Genomic DNA, 21,723 nt, shown 5'->3' with positions numbered 1-21,723 from the left:
TTAGAGATGTAAAATGTAATTTAAAAATACGGAAGTACGTATTTATCAGCATGGAAAGGCGCATGAGGATGATGTGAGTGTGCTTCAACATTTTATCAACTTTACAGAACCACACGATCGTTTTTTTTGCTACTTTGTTTTATATATTTTTAACATTCAAGAAAGTCGTGTGGTTGTGGATGAGTTAGAACCTAGTTTACGTTATCCCAATTTCGACCGACTAACTAGCTACAACGATCGAAATGACTCAAAGTGATGATCATGCCATGACAGCATGAGTTTTAACACTATTTATTTTACGGACTATGTTGTGTCAGCTTGCTGGGGTTCTTGTTTTGGATGCACCTCGCAACTGTCTTGTGTTCTAGCTAGGTACATTGTCTTGCTAACGTTAGCTATTATTGCTTCTCGTTTTCCTCTCTCTCTCTGTAGATATCTTTACAGGTGATGAACTGTAACCCTGTGTCAACTTTGGGATTTCTTAAGATTTGGATTACAATATTTCTACTGACCACCAACATGCTGAGTGAGGTAGAGGCCAACGAGCTGCTGTCCTTCCTCACACTGGACACCAGGCCAGACGTCAAGGGCCAGGCTACTGAGTACATCCTGGGCCTCTCTGGCAACAGGGACGGCTGTCGCTACCTACAGACAAAACCTGACTTCCTTAAATCCTTGGTGACCCTCACTACCGACCCCTCCATCGCTATCGTCAAAGACTGTTACCACTCTCTCATCAACCTCTCGGCTGATGAGACCATGCACCAACCACTGATCAAAGACTTGGACTTCCTCCCTATGTTGTATAAAAACCTCCTGGACCCAGAATTTATGTTTGCGGACCGTATCTGTACGATCCTCACTAACCTGTCGCGGCACGTGAAGACGTGTAAAGAGGTGTTTAAGGCTATGCAGAAGCAGGAGATAGGTTTGGCACAGATAGTGGACATCTTCTGCACTGAGGGCTACAACAAGCAGGCATCGCTCCATTACCTGGGCCCCCTCCTCTCCAACCTCACACAGCTGCCCGAGACCAGACACTTTATCCTGGATAAGGAGAGGTCAGTGGCTGGGTGGTTAGCTCATGAGATACAGGGCTAGACTGTCTTTGACTTCTCTCATAATTCAGTAACACCAATGCTATACAGGCCTGGAGAGCTGTAAAACCAGTCCTGTATTCAGTGTCTATAATGATTTAGAAGAGAAACTGATTGTAGATCAGCGACACTCCTTTTCTGAGACGCTTAATGCATATGGGCCTGGTGCTTTCTTTTCTGCCCCATTAAAAAGTGCTTCCTTTCTTTTGCTGATCATCCAGCATGTTGCATATGGAAGACCACTCACTCTCTGTGTGTGTTTTAAAATGTTCCACAGGTGTGTAGTTCAGAGACTTCTTCCCTACACCCAATACCAGGCCTCAACGATCAGACGAGGGGGAGTCATTGGCACTCTGAGAAATTGTTGCTTTGATCATGGTAGGGAAGACACAGAATCTTAATAGGTGTACGACAGTCAGTTTTAACCTTCATAGTTCATGCCTGTTTTGTGTTGAATTGAGTAGGATAAATTTTCGATAAATGCTCTAGATATGTAGAGCTTTTACCTTGTAATCAATGGGAAGATCTCAATTGCATACTCCTAACTCTTTTTCTTTCTTCCCAGCTCATCATGAGTGGTTGCTGAGTGAAGCGGTGGACATTCTGCCTTACCTGTTGCTGCCTCTCGCTGGGCCTGAGGAACTGTCTGACGAGGAGAATGAAGGTAAATCATTGTTCCTGTCTGAGTGACATCCCCCCCCCCCTACAAATCCAGGCATCTACCGGCCCCTACTCTATCTCCCATATCCCTGTTGTCTCTGGAAAAACAAAATACAAAATGATTTTTAAAAATTCAAAAGGACTTTGTGTCTGGGACATGACCATGTCTGCTGCCGTGGCCCTCTCGTCCATAGGGGGCAGTGTGTTTGTTCTGTACAGATGACAGGTGGAATTTCAGGGCACCACCCGATTTTATTTTGCATTATGAGTAGACACAATTCGCATCAGGCTAAAGTCCGATTAGAGAGGCCCCAAATGGAAACTATTTTAGATCCTTCTAAGGAAGTTGTGCTGTACTCCGCGTCGGTTCAAAGGCGGTGAACACAAGAACAGATTTCTAATTATTTTATATGTTTCACTCTTGTGGAACATACTAATGTTAACCAGTCTTTATAGTAGCCTAAGCAGCCTGAGATGCCGGAGAAGAGCCAAGCTCCCAGAGAGATGGTGGGCGTCACAAGGCCCACACTCAGTAGTGTAAACAACATAATACATACTGTGTGTATGTGGTATTTATTAGCTAGCTAAACCTAGATATAGTGTCTTCTGAAAGTATTCAGACCACTTGACTTTTCAACATTTTGTTACGTTACAGCCTTATTCTAAAGTTGATTGAATTGTTTTTATCCCTCATAAATCTACACACAATACCCCATAATGACAGCAAATGTGTTACAAATAAACTAAAATATCACAGTTATAAGTATTCAGACACTTTACTCAGTACTTTGTTGAAGCACCTTTGGCAGCGATTACAGCATTGAGTCTTTGGTATGACACTACAAGCTTGGCACACCTGTATTTGGGATGTTTCTCCCATTTCTTCTCTGCACATCCTCTCAAGCTCTGTCAGGTTGGATGGGGAGTGTCACTGCACAGCTATTTTTAGGTCTCCAGAGATGTTTGATCGGGTTCAAGTCCGGGCTCTTCCTGGGCCACTAAAGGACATTCAGAAACTGCGTTCTTGGGGACCTTCAATGCTGTAGACAATTTTTTTGTACCCTTCCCCAGATCTGTGCCTTGACACAATCCTGTCTCTGAGCTCTACGGACAATTCCTTCGACCTCATGGCTTGGTTTTTGCTCTGACATTCAGTGTCAACTGTGGGACATTATATAAACAGGTGTGCTACTTTCCAAATCATGTCCAATAAATTTAATTTACCACAGGTGGACTCCAAGTTGTATAAACATCTCAAGGAGGATCAAAGGAAACAGGAAGCACTTGAGCTCAATGTTGAGTCTCATGACAAAGGGTCTGAATACTTATGTAAATAAGGTATATCTAAACTTGTTTTCGCTTTGACATTATGGGTTATTGTGTGTAGATTGAGGATTTTTATTTGATCAAATTTACAGTAAGGCTGTAATGTAACAAAATGTGGAAAAAGTAATGGGGTCTGAATACTTTCCGAAGACACTGTATATTGCTACTGCACTTCAAGATATCTGCATTGAAAATATAGCCTAGTACTGATGGTACTTTGTTCTTATTCAATGAAGGGTTACCCGTCGACCTCCAGTACTTACCAGAGGACAAGGAAAGAGAGGAGGATCCCGACATTCGCAAGATGCTCATTGAGACCATGATACTGGTTGGTGTCACCTGGAGTTTATTTTTTTAACTAGGCAAATCAGTTAAGAACAAATTCTTATTTTCAATGACTGCCTAGGAACAGTGGGTTAACTGCCTTGTTCAGGGGCAGAAGTACAGATTTTGTACCTTGTCAGCTCGGGGACCTTTCGGTTACTAGTCCAACACTCTAACCACTAGGCTACGCTGCCTCCCCCGAGTCAATGCCATGCTTCCACCAACACTTCACCATCTGTGTCACTGAACCAGTAAAGCTTTGTTTTTCTGTATAATCCAAACGGGTTTAACAGCAAAAAAAACAACAGTTTGCTTGCTGGAAATACTCATATCTTTACGTGTGTCTCTTTTGCACCCAGTTGACAGCTACCAAAGTAGGTAGGCAGATTCTGAAGGCCAAGAATGTCTATGCCATCATGAGGGAGTTCCACAACTGGGAAAAGGAGCCTCACGTGGCCGCTGCTTGTGAGAAGCTCATACAGGTAAACTATGAATATAACTTCCATACATTTTTATGTTTGTACTAAGGTACAAAAACGTACCTATGGTTTACCATAGTAAATCAATACAGAGCAACCTCATGGTGAGCTGCTGATGATGTGTTATTCACAACCCAGTCCAGAGCTGGGGTGTCCCAGCTGTCGTCATGGCACCTTGGCAGTTATGTAGTGGTAGAAGAAAAAGGTGGGTATTACTATGATCATCCGGACGCAGTGAAAAAGGTAACGCTTACTATACTTTCAATGCATTTTTCAACAAAAGGTGGGTAAAATGTTGAAAGAGAAATAAGTGTGTGAACTGCGTTTACCCTCCATTGCACCTTGGTAACTGTTACATTCAGGAAGAACAACAATTTTCTTTTCATGACTTCTTATTGTGCTTGGTAAGACAACCCAGTCTATGGCGCCAATGAATCTCATGACATCTCAGTACTCTGAGTGCTGAAATTTACAGCATCGGCAGGTTTAAGAAAACAGAGTCCACGTTCCAAATGGCACCCTGTTTCCTACATTATATGGGGTCCTATAGGCCCTGGCCAAAGGTAGCACACTATATAGGGAATAGGATGCCATTTGGGATGCAAGCAGGATGTTCTGATTGGCTGGAAAAAGCTTCCACTGTTCCGTTCCTGCCTAGTGCCTGCTCTGCACTGCGGTGGCAGTCTTGTAGTGGGGAACGACCGAGTGGAAAAGATGTCACTCGGTCTCGCATAAAAATAAAACCCTGATACACTCCATAACAGCTCGGAGATCCCTTTTGAACTGTGGTCCAGAGGCACAAGTTCAGTCTTCAGCTACCCAGCCAGTTTTAATCACTGTCATAAAACGTTGAAATCCGAGCGTGATATTTATCCAAGACTAATGGGCTTTTTATGCTGAATCTTGTGGATAACAAGGCTGTAACGTTTTATCATATTACTTTAAAAAAAAAAACTTTATTTCCACTAAGTTTTTCTTCAATTGTTTGGAGCTTGTCCCGATGCCGTTCTGACATTTCTTGGGCTAATTTGTTGTCAATTACAGTCTGCGGTAATGTTGAGGATGTCATTGGAATATTTTGGTTTCTACTGTTTTTCACCTAAAGTAACCAAAGGAAGATCTTAAAGCCAAGGCAGCATTCGACTGAGAGTTGGGGTCAAGACATTTTTTTAATGTGTGTTTTTATCCACGTGTGTATGCACATGTGTCTCTGCCAGGTGCTGATCGGGGACGAGCCAGAGCCAGACATGGAGAACCTGTTGGAGGTGGAGATTCCTGAGGACGTGGAGGTGAAGCTCAAAGACATGGATGCCAAGGAGCAGGAGCAGTTGGAGAAGGACCAGGAAGATCTGTTAAATCCAGACAAGTCCCAGCAGTGTGCTGGCATAGTGAGGATGATGTAACAAGGTGGTCTTTTCTACATTTAAACTGGTCAACCATCTTATGAACAATGGAACCAACTGCTAACTCAAATTTAACAGAAAATTATTGACATCATGATAACAAACGGCATGAAATCAGGACTCGGAAGGACTGTGTGCAATCTGAAACCAATTGTATTTTCACACCATGTAATTTCGCACCACAAAGTCTTAAATCGATGAAAATAATGTAATTTTATTTTTAATGAAAGGAGTATGTCCTTGATTTTGTTTTCTGTACGAATCCCAAAATGTTTCCGTCACACTTGATTGAGCACATGGAAGAAGTCCATGGTTAGCAGCCCCCTAGGCTAGTACCGAGGAGTAGAACACCTCAGAAGGTGGTTGGGGGTGCGGCTGCTGTCAGCTTGCCTGAGGGGCTATGCAGCTGCCTGTTGGCCGAGCCAGGCTTCCTGAAGTTGGGGAGGTTGTGGAAGGGCTTTGGGGCGAAGGGCGGCCGGGGCCGGGTCATGAAGAGACGGTTGGTGTTGGTGCTCTGGCATTGGGTGGGTCTCATCAGGAGCCGACAGGGGGACACCAAGGGGGGCTTGGGGCAGGGCGGCTCCTCTCTCTTCTCCTGTGGCAGTTCACGGCGATGGCAGCCGGCGCTGCTGTCCCCGGTGAGGTAGTGGGGGGCCACTACAGTTCGCTGGGGCTTCTCAGGCAGGCTGGTGTGTCTGAAGGATGAACGGGTGAGGGTGCCAGGGCCTGAGTGGCAGGAGCGGCCTGTTACACATCCAGTCGGATCTGTAATTCAACATGCCAGGTAGACTGACTTTATAACACATCCAGTCAGCTCTGTAATTCAACATGCCAGGTAGACTGACTTTATAACACATCCAGTCAGCTCTGTAATTCAACATGCCAGGTAGACTGACTTTATAACACATCCAGTCAGCTCTGTAATTCAACATGCCAGGTAGACTGACTTTTATAACATTTTAGTCTTGTGGAAAAGGGTTCCCAAAAGTCTGTCCGGGGGCCCCCTGGGTGCACGTTTTGGTTTTTACTCTAGCACTACACAGCTGATTCAAATAATCAAAGCTGGATGATGATGAGTTGCTTATTTGACCAAACATGCACCTAAGGCGGGCCCCAGGACTGAATTTGCGAAGCCCTTATTTAGAAGACTTATCCAGAATGACTTACAGGAGCAATTAGGGTTGAGTGCCTTGCTCAAGGGCACAGCGGCAGATTTTTCACCTAGTCGGCTCGGGGATTCAATCCAGCAACCTTTAGGTTACTGGCCCATGTTCTTAACCACTAGGCTACCTGCTGAAGCTGGTTTATATAGACAAAGAACCATAGTAGTAGTATTTCACATACTGCTAGATATAACTTACATGATGTATAATAGTCATTTACAAAAATATCATGCCATCTAAAATAATTATGGTGTTAACTTGTTTGAAAGAACCAGACTATAGGGAAGTAGTGCACTACAATGGCAAGAAAGGTATGTGAACCCTTTGGATTTCTGCATAAACTGGTCATAAAATTAGATCTGATCTTCATCTAAGTCACAACAACGGGCACATAGTCTGCTTAAACTAATAACACACATGGTTATATTTTTGGATAAAGTATGTGAACCCCGAGGCGAATGACTTCTCGAAAAGCTAATTGGAGTCACGAGTCAGCTAACCGGGAATACAATCATTGAGATGAGATTGGAGATGTTGGTTAGAGCTGCCTTGCCCTATAAAAAACACTCACAAAATTTGAGTTTGCTATTCACAAGAAGCATTGCCTGATGTGAACCATGCCTTGAAAAAAGAGTAAGAATTGTTGACTTGCATAAAACTAAAAGGGGTTACAAAAGTATCTCTAAAAGCCTTGGATGTTCATCAGTCCAAGGTAAGACAAATTGTCTATAAATGGAGAAAGTTCAGCACTGTTGCTACTCTCCCTAGGAGTGGCCGTCCTGCAAAGATGACTGCAAGATCACAGAATGATTAATAAGGTTAAGAATCTTAGTGTCAGCTAAAGACTTAGAAATCTCTGGGACATGCTAACATCTCTGTTGACAACACTAAACAAGAATGGTGTTCATGGGAGGACACCACGGAAGAAGCCACTGCTATCCCAAAAAAACATTGCTGCACGTCTGAAGTTTGCAAAAGAGCATCTGGATGTTCCACAGCGCAACTGGCAAAATATTCTCTGGACAGATGAAACTAAAGTTCAGTTGTTTGGAAGGAACACAACACTGCTTGGAGAAAAAAAGGCACAGCACACCAACATCAAAACCTCATCCCCACTGTAAAGTATGGTGGAGGGAGCATCATGGTTTGGAGCTGCTTTGCTGCCTCAGGGCCTGGACAGCTTGCTATCAATGGAAAAATGAATTCCCAAGTTTGTCAAGGCATTTTGCAGGAGAATGTAAGACTCCAGAATATATCTGTTAGGTAAGAAAAGGGAGTATGGGGAACACAGGAAAACAAAATCATGGATCTCGTCAAATAAATATGGTTATTGCTATCTGGAATCATTGTCCTCCAAATTAAACTCAACAGAAGTTGGTTGATGCAACAGGACAACGGCCGAAAACACAAGTAAATCAACAACAGAATGGCTTCAACAAAAGAAAATACTCCTTCTGGATTGGCCCAGTCAGAGTCCTGACTTCAACCTGATTGAGATGCTGTGGCATAACCTCAAGAGAGCGGTTCACACCAGACATTACAAGAATATTGCTGAACAAACAGTTTTATAAAGAGGAATGGTCCAAAATTCCTCCTGACCGTTGTCTGATCCGCACCTACAGAAAAGGCTTGGTTGAGGTCATTGCTGCCAAAGGAGGGTCAACCAGTTATTAAAACCAAGGGTTCACATACTTTTTCCACCCTGCACTGTGAATGTTTACACAGTGTTCAATAAAGACATGAAAACGTATAATTGTTTGTGTTATTAGTTTAAGCAGACTCTATTGTTGTGACTTAGATGAAGATCAGATCAAATGTTATGACCAATTTATGCAGAAGTCCAGGTAATTCCAAAGGGTTTACATACTTTTTCTTGCCACTGTAGATAGAAAATAGGGCACCATTTATGGAGTGACAGAGGAAACATCTCACCGTCTTTAAGCTTCTTGTCCAAGGCTTTGTTCTTGTGGGTGATGTCGCTCCTGGTGGCACGCAGCTTGTAGAGCGGGCCGGTCATGGATGGCATCATCCACTGGTGTGTGTTGACCTGGTCCAGAGGCAGGCGGGCGGTGGGCTGCCACTCTAACAGCTTCTTAATCAGGTCCTGGCAGCCTGGAGGGGCACAGACAGCCAGGGAACATTAGGACTGGAGCTTTTTATGGCAAAAGTATTTTTATTGACTTTAAATTAAAACACATGTCAACAAGTAAAGACAGGCACACACCCTCCCCCCAAAAAATCCACTTTGCTTTACTATCATTCTATAATAATCATACAGATGCAAATTTCAGAAATTAATGAGGGCATTTGTTTTTTTGAAGCTGGGCTGGAATGCATTTGGGTACTCTTTCTTTCCAAAGCAAACAGTGTTATATATATTTTTAAACACATTTCTCAGACCAAGGCCCGTATCCACAAAGCATCACAAAGTGGGAGTGCTGTTCTCGGATCAGTCGTGTTTCCTAAATCTTTAAATAATACGATTGCATAGACACTGGGGACCTGATCCTAGATCAGCACTCCTACTCTGAGATGATTTATGACTATGGCCCCTGTTCATTGCTGGCAGAATACCTGAAGAAACTGGGTGGTGGAACGGCAGCTCTTTCCTGATGAGTTGGACCAGTTTGCGTGGGTGCTTCTCATGGTAGGGCAGCTTCCCTGTGACCATGGCATACAGAATCACCCCTCTGGAGATTGAGAGGAGATACATGGCCAACAAACTTCCAGTAAGCAGAAGACAGAAAACAGTTGTGTTCAAAACTATCACACTTGGAATATGTGATGCCCCCTTGACCATGTGATTTTTTTTTTGATAACATGACTGTCAGTATATACAGTAAGCAACTAGTATGTAGGTGCACTGGGACCAATGAGAAAAGTTGTTATGTAGAAGTGGAATGAAACTCGTATAGCTATTTAACTAAGTGTGAGACTTGTGTCGAGGCTGTGTCCCAAATGACTCCCTAATCCATATAGTGCACTACTTTATACCAGGGCCCATGGTCAAAAGCAGAGCACTAAATAGGGAAAAGGGTGCCATTTTGGACAGAATGTGTGTCTGATGACTCACAGGCTCCACAGGTCAGCTTGTTCTCCGTTGTATTTGCGAGACAGTAGGATCTCTGGGGCAGTGTAGGCCACGGAACCACAGAAGGTGTTCATCAGAGCACTCCTGTCTGTGTAGTGGTTGGCAAAGCCAAAGTCTGCCAGGCACAGCACAAGCACACACACACACACAGAGTCAGTGATGCACATGGTTTTACCATAGGCTGGATTTAAAACCTGTCTGGTGAGGTGGTTATTGGAGTGCATGGTTATTTTACCAGTTAATTTCACAAATCCTTGCTCGTCCAACAGTATGTTTTCACATTTTAGGTCTCTGAAAAGGAAAAGGACACCGTCATGGTGAATGCAAGACATATTGACATTACCTGTGACTATTGTGGGTGTGTCAGGCAGCAACAGTGCTTGATGACCTGTGTTTGGTTGCTGTGGTATTAAAATAAACTACGTTGTGATTGTTGTAGCAGTCATGCACTGTGGTTGCTGTGGTATTACTGTAACCTACGATGTGTGATTGTTGTAGCAGTCATGCACTGCAAGTTGCTGTGGTATTACTGTAAACTACGATATGTGATTGTAGCAGTCATGCACTAAGTGGTTGCTGTGGTATTACTGTAAACTACGATATGTGATTGTTGTAGCAGTCATGCACTATGTGGTTGCTGTGGTATAACTGTACTCTACGTTGTGATTGTTGTAGCAGCTGTGGTATTACTGTAAACTATGATATGTGAGTGCATGACTGCTACAACAATCACATATCGTAGTTTACAGTAATACCACAGCTGCTACAACAATATGTGGTTGTTGTGGTTTTACTCAACATTACCTGTGATTGTTGCATATATAGAATTAGATGGTTGGAGGAACAAAAGTTGTGTTACCTGTGTACTATGTGGTTGTTGTGACAGTGAGGTGTTACCTGTGTACTATGTGGTTGTTATGGCAGACAGTGAGGTGTTACCTGTGTACAATGTGGTTGTTGTGACAGACAGTGCGGTGTTACCTGTGTACGATGTAGTTGCTGTGACAGTGAGGTGAACATTTGAACATCTTGGCCATGTTCTGTTATAATCTCCACCCGGCACAGCCAGAAGAGGACTGGCCACCCCACATAGCCTGGTTCCTCTCTAGGTTTCTTCCTAGGTTTTGGCCTTTCTAGGGAGTTTTTCCTAGCCACCGTGCTTCTACACCTGCATTGCTTGCTGTTTGGGGTTTTAGGTTGGGTTTCTGTACAGTACTTTATCAGCTGATGTACGAAGGGCTATATAAATAAATTTGATTTGATTTACCTGTGTACTATGTGGTTGTTGTGACAAACAGTGAGGTGTTACCTGTGTACTATGTGGTTGTTGTGACAGACAGTGAGGTGTTACCTGTGTACTATGTGGTTGTTGTGACAGACAGTGAGGTGTTACCTGTGTACTATGTGGTTGTTGTGACAGTGCATGACAGCGTTGACTATCTGTTTGAAGAGCCTGCGAGCCTCCTCTTCACTGAGGCCCGGGCTGCCCTTGCTATGGGACACGGCGTTGATGTGTTCTAAAAGGTCTCCGCTCAGAGCCAGCTCCAGAATCAGATAGAACCGCTTCAGTGAGCGGAACATGTCATACAGCTGGACCTGTTCAAAAGTAGAGTACCCACCACATAAATATAATCTATTTACCTAATGATTCTACTTCTATGGTACACACTCTGGATGCAGGTGCATGCTTGACATCACATCAAAACTTTCTTGCAAAACCATTTAGGTGTCTAAGGGCCAGTTTCCCGGAGCCAGATTAGGCCTATTCCTGGACTAAAAGGCATGTTGAATGGAGATACCCAACTAGTCTAAAGGACAGTTTTATTGCTTCTTTAATCAGGACAGTTTACAGCTGTGCTAACACAATTGCAAAAGGGTTTTATAATGATCAATTAGCCTTTTAAAATTATACATTTGGATTAGCTAACACAACGTGCCATTTGAACACAGGATTGATGGTTGCTGATAATGGGCCTCTGCACGCCTATGTAAATATTCCATTAAAAAATTTCAGTTTCCAGCTACAATAGTCATTTACGACATTAACAATGTCTACACTGTATGTCTGATCAATTTTATCTTATTTTAATGGACAAAAAATGAGCTTTTCTAAGTGACCCCAAACTTTTGAATGGTAGTGTACAGTACCAGTCAAAAGTTTGGACACACCTACTCATTCAAGGGTTTTTCTTTAATTGTACTATTTTCTACATTGTAGAATAATAGTGAAGACATAAAAACTATGAAATAACACACATGGAATCATGTAGTAACCGAATAAGTGCTAAACCAATCAAAATATATTTTATATTTGAGATTCTTCAAAGTAGCCACCCTTTGCCTTGATGACAGCTTTGCACACTCGTGGCATTCTCTCAACCAGCTTCACCTGGAATGCTTTTCCAACAGTCTTGAAGGAGTTCCCACATTTGCTGCTTTTCCTTCACTCATCCCAAATGAGCGGTCCAACTCATCCCAAACCATCTCAATTGGGTTGAGGTCAGGTGATTGTGGAGGCCAGGTCATCTGATGCAGCACTCCATCACTCTCCATCTTGGTCAAATAGCCCTTACACAGCCTGGAGATGTGTTGGGCCATTTTCCTGTTGAAAAACAAATGATAGTCCCACTAAGCACAAACCAGATGGGATGGTGTATCGCTGCAGAATGCTGTGGTAGCCATGCTGGTTAAGTGTGCCTTGAATTCTAAATAAATCAAAGACAGTGTCACCAGTAAAGCACCATCACACCTCCTCCATGCTTCACGGTGGGAACCACACAAGCGGGCTATACTCAGCTTTGTCTCAGGATGGTAAGTTGGTGGTTGAAGATATCCCTCTAGTGGTGTGGGGGCTGTGCTTTGGCAAAGTGGGTGGGGTTATATCCTTCCTGTTTGGCCCTGTCCGGGGGTGTCCTTGGATGGGGCCCCAGTGTCTCCTGACCCCTCCTGGCTCAGCCTCCAGTATTTATGCTGCAGTAGTTTATGTGTCGGGGGGCTGGGGTCAGTTTGTTATATCTGGAGTACTTCTCCTGTCCAATTTGGTGTCTTGTGTGAATCTAAGTGTGCATTCTCTAATTCTCTCCTTCTCTCTCTCGGAGGACCTGAGCCCTAGGACTACCTGACATGATGACTCCTTGCTGTCCCCAGTCCACCTGGCCGTGCTGCTGCTCCAGTTTCAACTGTTCTGCCTTATTATTATTCGACCATGCTGGTCATTTATGAACATTTGAACATCTTGGCCATGTTCTGTTATAATCTCCACCCGGCACAGCCGGAAGAGGACTGGCCACCCCACATATGCTCTCTCTAATTCTCTTTCTTTCTCTCTCTCGGAGGACCTGAGCCCTAGGACCATGCCCCAGGACTACCTGACATGATGACTCCTTGCTGTCCCCAGTCCACCTGGCCGTGCTGCTGCTCCAGTTTCAACTGTTCTGCCTTATTATTATTCAACCATGCTGGTCATTTATAAACATTTGAACATCTTGGCCATGTTCTGTTATAATCTCTACCCGGCACAGCCAGAAGAGGACTGGCCACCCAACATAGCCTGGTTCCTCTAGGTTTCTTCCTAGGTTTTGGCCTTTCTAGGGAGTTTTTCCTAACCACCGTGCTTCTACACCTGCATTGCTTGCTGTTTGGGGTTTTAGGCTGGGTTTCTCTACAGCACTTTGAGATATCAGCTGATGTACGAAGGGCTATGTAAATGAATTTGATTTGATTTTGATTTGATTTGAGATCATCTGTTCACCTACTCTGTGTTTTACAAAGACAGCAGTTGGAACCAAAAATTTCACATTTGGATTCATCAGACCAAAGGACAGATTTCCAGCGGTCTAATGTCCATTGCTCGTGTTTCTTGGCCCCAGCAAGTCTCTTCTTCATATTGGTGTCCTTGAGTAGTGGTTTCTTTGCAGCAATTCGACCACGAAGGCCAGATTCACACAGTCTCCTCCGAACAATTGATGTTGAGATTTGTTTGCTACTTGAACTCTGTGAAGCATTTATTTGGGCTGCAATTTCTGAGGCTGGCAACTCTAATGAACTTATCCTCTGCAGCAGAGGTAACTCTGGGTCTTCCTTTCCTGTGGTGGTCCTCATAAGAGCCAGTTTCATCACAGCACTTGTTTTTTGCAACTGCACTTAAAGTAATGTTCAAATTCAAACTTTCCGCATTGATTGACCTTCATGTCTTAATGTAATGATGGACTGTCATGTCTCTTTGCTTATTTGAGCTGTTCTTGCCATAATATGGATTTGGTATTTTGCCAAATAGGGCTATCTTCTGTATACCACCCCTACCGTGTCACAACTGATTGGCTCAAACGCATTAAGAAGGAAAGAAATTCTACAAATGAACTTTTAACAAGGCCCACCTGTTGATTGAAATGCATTACAGGTGACTACCTCATGAAGCTGGTTGAGAGAATGCCAAGAGTGTGCAAATCTGTCATCAAGGCAAAGGTTAGCTACTTTGAAGAATCTCATATGTAGATTTGTTTAACACTTTTTTGGTTACTACATTATTCCATACAGTGGGGAGAACAGGTATTTGATACACTGCTGATTTTCCTACTTACAAAGCATGTAGAGGTCTGTAATTTTTTATCATAGGTACACTTCAACTGTGATAGAAGGAATCTAAAACAAAAATCCAGAAAATCACATTGTATGATTTTTAAGTAATTAATTTGCATTTTATTGCATGACATAAGTATTTGATACATCAGAAAAGCAGAACTTAATATTTGGTACAGAAACCTTTGTTTGCAATTACAAAGATCATACGTTTCCTGTAGTTCTTGACCAGGTTTGCACACACTGTAGCAGGGATTTTGGCCCACTCCTCCATACAGACCTTCTCCGGATCTTTCAGGTTTCGGGGCTGTCGCTGGGCAATACGGACTTTCAGCTCCCTCCAAAGATTTTCTATTGGGTTCAGGTTTGGAGACTGGCTAGGCCACTCCAGGACCTTGAGATGCTTCTTACGGAGCCACTCCTTAGTTGCCCTGGCTGTGTGTTTTGGCTCGTTGTCATGCTGGAAGACCCAGCCACGACCCATCTTCAATGCTCTTACTGAGGGAAGGAGGTTGTTGGCCAAGATCTCGCGATAGATGGCCCCATCCACCCTCCCCTCAATACGGTGCAGTCGTCCTGTCCCCTTTGCAGAAAAGCATCCCCAAAGAATGATGTTTCCACCTCCATGCTTCACCGTTGGGATGTTGTTCTCGGGGTTGTACTCCTCCTCCTTCTTCCTCCAAACACAGCGAGTGGAGTTTAGACCAAAAAGCTCTATTTTTGTCTCAGCAGACCACATGACCTCCTCCCGTTCCTCCTCTGGATCATCCAGATGGTCATTGGCAAACTTCAGATGGGCCTGGACATGTGCTGGCTTGAGCAGGGGGACCTTGCGTGCGCTGTGTGTTACTAATGGTTTTCTTTGAGACTGTGGTCCCAGCTCTCTTCAGGTCATTGACAAAGTCCTGCCGTGTAGTTCTGGGCTGATCCCTCACCTTCCTCATGATCATTGATGCCCCACGAGGTGAGATCTTGCATGGAGCCCCAGACCGAGGGGGATTGACCGCCATCTTGAACTTCTTCCATTTTCTAATAATTGCACCAACAGTCGTTGCCTTCTCACCAAGCTGCTTGCCTATTGTCCTGTAGCCCATCCCAGCCTAGTGCAGGTCTACAATTTTATCCCTGATGTCCTTACACAGCTCTCTGGTCTTGGCCATTGTGGAGAGGGTTGAGTGTGTGGACAGGTGTCTTTTATACAGGTAACGAGTTCAAACAGGTGCAGTTAATACAGGTAATGAGTGGTGAACAGGAGGGCTTCTTAAAGAAAAAGTAACAGGTCTGTGAGAGCTGGAATTCTTACTGGTTGGTTGGTGATCAAATACTTATGTCATGTAATACAATGCAAATGAATTACTTAAAAATCATACAATGTGATTTTCTGGATTTTTGTTTTAGATTCCGTCTCTCACAGTTGAAGTGTACCTATGATAAAAATTACAGACCTCTACATGCTTTGTACGTAGGAAAACCTGCAAAATCGGCAGTGTATCAAATACTTGTTCTCCCCACTGTACGTGTTATTTCATAGGTTTGATGTCTTCACTATTATTGTACAACGTAGAAAATAGTAAAAATAAAGAAAAACCCTTGAATGAGTAGGTGTGTCCATACTTTTGACTGGTACTGTATATCAATCTGAAGTTTTAGGTGTTTGATACCTTAACAACACTCACCACCCCTGGGTGTCTGTACGTGGCGTTCAGAGCATATATCTCTCTGTGTAGGAATTTCTTGGAGTATTCTAGGGGAGCCTCGTTGATAGAGATGATTTTGATAGCCACCTGAACAATTTATGGTTGAACATCCTCATCCACACAGTTCACAAAAATTACAGCAAGGTTGTTTTTAAAAGTGTCACTGCAGTGCTAGTCTTAGTTAGATACTATTGTTATAAAACATGTCCAGCAAATATAAAGGTCTGGATATTTTAAAAAGTGCTAGTGTTATTTATGCACATTAAATGAAGTTGAGAATGTCTTTTAAAATGATTTACCATGGTAAAAATGTGTCAGAGAAACAGTACTTTACCATATTGTGGTTCTTGCTCCTCAGGTCATTGGCCAGCTTGTAGTTCTTACTGATCTTATTTGGGGTAGCGTACCCCAGGTAGACCTTGGAGAAAGCACCTGTCCCAATCTTCTTGCCAGAGAGAAGGTAGCCATTCTCTCGACACTCTATGGTCCTCTCATGAAGCGACTTCCCAGAGTCCTTTACTCTCGTGCCAGTTGCACTCATACTAAAGTGCAGTATATAACTTCAATCCACTTCTTCTCCTAATGGCTGCATCTCTTTTCCTGTGCATCTCAGATTATGCTCCCTATTAAATCATTTTATGCATGACAGATATTTGATATTCATCTTGGTCATTTTTAGCTAAAACCATGCCCACACAAAAGGTGTGAACTGTCTGAAATGAGGACAATGTATTTGGAACCTTCTCCATGGCAACATGAGTGCTACAGTACAAAAAAAAATCTAAAATAGAATGTTGAGGGGGTTCTCTTTGCTTTTACATGATTGGAATGGAACCCTTTGCTAATAATCCATTGTTCCACTCTTACATGCTGGAGTATAATATTTTGTAGCTCATAACTCCTTGCTCTAGCTGCAGTACTGTAGTTATTTAGACAGGCTATAACAGTGCATTCAGTGCTTCACAACTCCACAAATTTTCCTTCCACGAATCATCTCATTCTCTCAGCCAAAGTTGAGCTAAATAGAGGGATGATTTCAAATGTTATTAATCAAAACTTAGACAAGTCTGGCCAGAGGGGCGAGCGATGACTTGTGAGACCAGCTCATTAGGAATGCATGACAACAGGAAAACATTATGGCCCAAGTGGCACCCTATTCTCTTTTTAGTGCACTACTTTTATCCAGGAACCATAGGGCTCTGGTCAAAAGAAGCTGCCATTTGGGACATCGCCCATGGCCCTGGCCCAGATTAATACAGGGCTGAAAACAATTAAGGAGTCTATTAAATTGACTTAGTTATTCCTGCTGGAGAGGCCAGCTTGAGGAAGAGACACTTCATAAGTGTAAGTGATATATCAATAGCTCATGGCTCACCATCCAGGCCAATTTAGTTTCAACACTGCATACTTGGGCCAAGGAGAGAGAGTTGTTCTGGTTTAAGTGATACTGGGGCCATAATACATTAGCCTTTTATTTTGTGTAATTGCTTAGATGAATACTGATTTGCATACGGCCTAGCAAGTAAAATGGAAAAGAAACTGAGGTGAGGATTCCACTCAACAAACTCATCTCTCAGATTGTATTTATCCAACCTACCTTTGTCAAGGCACTATACTATTTTACTCTTCTATGATATATCTGTTATATGTCACCCTCTTGTGGACATCTACGAAGGTATTTTATCTTGCCGGTATGTATTTGCTTGCCCCCAGCTACAAGGAAAAAAACATTCCACCTGAGATATGTGAAGGATTAGTTTGAATAATATCAGCACATTCTCCAGGTTCATGGAATCTACCTCAAAAGGTCTATAGTATATAATATAGTGCTGTGCTTTCTCTCTGAAGTACTCTAAATATGCCCCCTATCATGGTAAAAACATTTAATATTTCCACTAGGGCTTTGCTTGACTACCAGAGGACTCTGAACACCTCATCCGGAAGAGCGTAGGAGGTAGGGTTTGTCCCAAATGGCACCGTATTCCCTATACAGTGCATTCTGAAAGATTGCAGACCATTTACATTTTGTTACGTTACAGTTATTCTAAAATGTTATGTTTTTTTCCCCCCTCAATCTACACACAATACCTCATAACAAAGCAAAAACAGGTCGTTAGACATTTCTGCTAATTTATGGCAATATACCATTTACATAAGTATTCAAACCATTTACTCAGTACTTTGCTGAAGCACCTGTGGCAGCAATTACAGCCTCGAGTCTTCTTGGGTATGACGCTACAAGCGTGGCACACCTGTATTTGGGGAGTTTCTCCCTTCTCTACAGATCCTCTCATGCTCTGTCATGTTGGATGGGGAGCGTCGCTGCACAGCTATTTTCAGGTCTCTCCAAAGATGTTAGATCGGGTTCAAGTCCGGGCTCTGGCTGGGCCACTCAAGGACATTCAGAGACTTGTCCAGAAGCCGCTCCTACGTTGACTTGGCTGTGTGCTTAGCGTTGTTGTCCTGTTGGAAGGGGAACCTTTGCCCCAGTCTGAGGTCCTGAGCGCTCTGGAGCAGGTTTTCATCAAGGATCTCTCTGTACTTGGTTCCGTTCATCTTTCCCTCGATCCTGACTAGTCCCTGCCACTGAAAACATCCTCACAGCATGCTTCACTGTACGGATGGTGCCAGGTTTCCTCCAGACATGACGCTTAGCATTCAGGAAAAATAATTAAATCTTGGTTTCATCAGACCAGAGAATCCTGTTTCTCATGGTCTGAGAGTCCTTTAGGTGCCTTTTGGCAAACTCCAAGCGAGCTCTCATGTGCCTTTTACAGAGGAGTGCCTTCCGTCTGGTCACTCCACCATAAAGGCCTGATTTGCAGAGTGCTGCAAGGATGGTTGTCCTTCTGGAAGGTTCTCCCATCTCCACAGAGGAACTCTGGAGCTCTGTCAGAGTGACCATCGGGTTCTTGGTCACCTCCCTGGCCAAGGCCCTTCTCCAAGTTTGGCCGTGCGGCCAGCTCTAGGAAGATTCTTGGTGGTTCCAAATTTCTTCCATTTGAGAATGATGGAGGCCACTGTGTTCTTAGACATTCAACGCTGCATACATGTTTTGATACCCTTCCCCAGATCTGTGCCTCTGCACAATCCTGTCTTGGAGCTCTATGGACAATTCCTTCAACCTCATGGCTTGGTTTTTGCTATGAACATGCACTGTCAACTGTGGGACCTTATATAGACAGGTGTGTGCCTTTCCAAACCATGTCCAATCAATTGAATTTACCACAGGTGAACTCCAATCAAGTTGTAGAAACATCTCAAGGATGATCAACGAAAACAGGATGCACCTGAGCTCAATTTCGAGTCTCATAGCAAAGGGTCTGAATACTTATGTCAGTAAGGTATTTCTGTAATCTATTTTTAATATATTCTGCAAAAAATGATTAAAAACTTGTTTTCCCTTTGTCATAATGGGTTATTGTGTGTAGATTGATGAGGAAAAGGCTGTAACAAAATGTGGAGAAAGGAAAAGTATTCAGACCCCTTCCGAGTGCACTACTTCTGGCCAGGGCGCCATTTGAAATGCAACCATAGACAAGGAAGGAGAGCCGCAAAACGTTGCATTACTCTCCTTTCGCCATTGCTCTCCACACCTCGTTTTCTCTTGGCTCCTGCAGGAGCTGGAAATGACTATTTCAACTGTATTTAGTAGTACCCTGGTTCACTTTGGAGCTTTAATTGTTGAAACTGATGACCAGGAAAGAAATCTTGGGCTTTGATCCGCTAATAGCAGATTTACCATCACCTTAACGTTAATGCTCTCCAATCGAACTTGAAACCTTGAGAGAGGCTGGATTCCAGGGGAGAGACTGTTTGATTTTGATGACATAGGTGTTCATCATCCTATGTGAACAGAAAATGGTGTGAAATTCGATATTGGACTATGTGTATCTAGTACGAACAGAACGCACTGAGTCTGCATGTATTATCATGCTACTTTATTGTGTTTAGCGTTTTTCATTACAAAGAGAATCTCAAAGACGCCTTAATATCAAAACTAAAGCAACTGTGGGTTCAAGCAGTGGCAGGTCTTGACTTAGGCGATGGTCTTCCACAACTGAAAGGATGTTGAGGCAGTTCAGAATGCCAGGAGTTGTCAATGGAATAATTAGGGCCAGGAGTTTTTCCTGACCTTGTGAGCTGACCAACAACAACTCTGGGACTCAGTAACATACTTCAACTTGGGCCCAGAGTGTTTCAGTTACAGGCTACAACTAGGGCCCAGAGTGTTACAGGCTTCAACTAGGGCCCAGGGTGTTACAGGCTTCAACTAGGGCCCAGGGTGTTACAGGCTTCAACTAGGGCCCAGGGTGTTACAGGCTTCAACTAGGGCCCAGGGTGTTACAGGCTTCAACTAGGGCCCAGGGTGTTACAGGCTTCAACTAGGGCCCAGGGTGTTACAGGCTTCAACTAGGGCCCAGGGTGTTACAGGCTTCAACTAGGGCCCAGGGTGTTACAGGCTTCAACTAGGGCCCAGAGTGTTACAGGCTTCAACTAGCGCCCAGGGTGTTGCTAACTCCTCCCTTTATTTGTGATTCCTTCTTGATAAAAAAAACTGACATTTGTTTCACACATGAATCACCAACACTATTGGGTTTTTGTGGGGACCCATTTTGTGCAGCCCCTGTGTTTTACAGTGAAATTGCGGTTTGATAAACTCTCCTCAACATAGGGCTAAGAGTAGCGTAGCGTCGTAGACTAAACTTATGTGGAGATGGAACAGGTGGTAAGAGTATTATCCAGAAAGAACTTGGAAACCAGATGGACACACGCCACCGAAAACAATCTCCAGCGATTCATGCGGCAGGACAGGGTAAACGAGGAAGAATAACAAATTACATAAAGTAAAATCGGGTTCTGCTAAAATAAACGTTGAATAAGTTTAGCTTCTTTTTCAGCGACTGGACCATCATCCAGGTGGGTTGTGGAGGTGCAGGAGTAGTGATACTTCTGTTTTCCTTTGATTATGTGCCCCCTCCACTCCATTCCTCTACCCCCTTCCTCATTCCTCTACCCCCTTCCTCGTTCCCCTCCACCTCTCTCTCGCCCCCCTCCCTAACTTCCTCCCACTGCCAAACCATGGAGGTGGAGGGGTTACCTGGAGGCAAAGCCCTTTGACAGACAGACAGTGTGCTGCTGTTACTCCACCATACACTGTCCAGACAAGTGAAACACTAGTAGCTACCTCACTGTCACCGCTAAAAATAATTTCATACTGGCACACAGCTCTTCAGACTGAAGACGGGCGGTTTTCACTCAGTCTCTCAAACAAGAAGAGATGCTGCCTGACCTGCCCACAGCCTGAGAAACCTGGCCTGCATCTGAAATGCCATTTCAATACCATTTTCATTTTTCAAATGTCGTTTCAGACTAGTCAAAAGTAGTAAACTATATAGGGAATGGGATGACATTTTATCTGCAGCCACAGGGAAATCCCTGAGCTGGTGCCCCGGGTTGCTCTTCCAGAGTATGTATTTCAGGGGATGGCTCGGGGGAATGAAGGTGAAACGCTCTCAAAATATTTGCACTACAGGATGAACAAACAGAGTGTATGTAATGGAGAAAAAAGCAGCCTGAAAAATGAGCATGCAACTAGGTTGAACAAAGTCTGACTCCAAGTCCCAAATCAGGATTTTTGTACTACGGAAAAGTGCGCAGTCCATTTTCAGCGCCCTAACTGTGAACGTACACTGAGCAGAGGCGACGGGTAATATATTTCAGAAATTCTCCTTCACCTTCTCATGAGTTGTGACCTAAATTTGACACTTCTCATATCATAAACCCTGTCTGTTCATAAATGTGAGGAACACCAGTGTTTGGGCCTTGCCCATAGAGCTCCTGTTTCTCCCAGAAACGCAGGCAGCCTCCTTCCTTGCCAAATGGCTCCACATCGACTCAAGGC

The 21,723-nt window shown here is 43.6% G+C and overlaps 2 protein-coding genes across 2 annotated transcripts; one reads left to right on the top strand and one right to left on the bottom strand.

Annotated features, from left to right (window-relative positions):
• The first annotated feature begins 36 nt into the window (after positions 1–36).
• LOC135549686 (protein HGH1 homolog) lies at positions 37–5,533 on the top strand. Its single transcript, XM_064979890.1, has 7 exons — positions 37–73; positions 433–1,061; positions 1,375–1,475; positions 1,663–1,761; positions 3,320–3,411; positions 3,767–3,889; positions 5,104–5,533. The coding sequence occupies exons 2-7, from the start codon at positions 448–450 to the stop codon at positions 5,287–5,289; spliced, it is 1,215 nt and encodes a 404-aa protein (XP_064835962.1). The 5' UTR covers positions 37–73; positions 433–447; the 3' UTR covers positions 5,290–5,533.
• Positions 5,534–5,641: 108 nt separating this feature from the next.
• Positions 5,642–16,359, bottom strand: LOC135549273 (testis-specific serine/threonine-protein kinase 5-like). Its single transcript, XM_064979293.1, has 8 exons — positions 16,153–16,359; positions 15,798–15,905; positions 10,937–11,139; positions 9,779–9,834; positions 9,526–9,658; positions 9,027–9,142; positions 8,385–8,564; positions 5,642–6,015 (listed from the first exon to the last, which is right to left on the bottom strand). The coding sequence occupies exons 1-8, from the start codon at positions 16,357–16,359 to the stop codon at positions 5,642–5,644; spliced, it is 1,377 nt and encodes a 458-aa protein (XP_064835365.1).
• Between the last annotated feature and the right edge of the window lie 5,364 nt (positions 16,360–21,723).

Source organism: Oncorhynchus masou, chromosome 12 (assembly GCF_036934945.1).
Source record: "Oncorhynchus masou masou isolate Uvic2021 chromosome 12, UVic_Omas_1.1, whole genome shotgun sequence".
NCBI lineage: Eukaryota > Metazoa > Chordata > Actinopteri > Salmoniformes > Salmonidae > Oncorhynchus > Oncorhynchus masou.
This window is presented reverse-complemented; position numbering and strand designations above follow the sequence as displayed.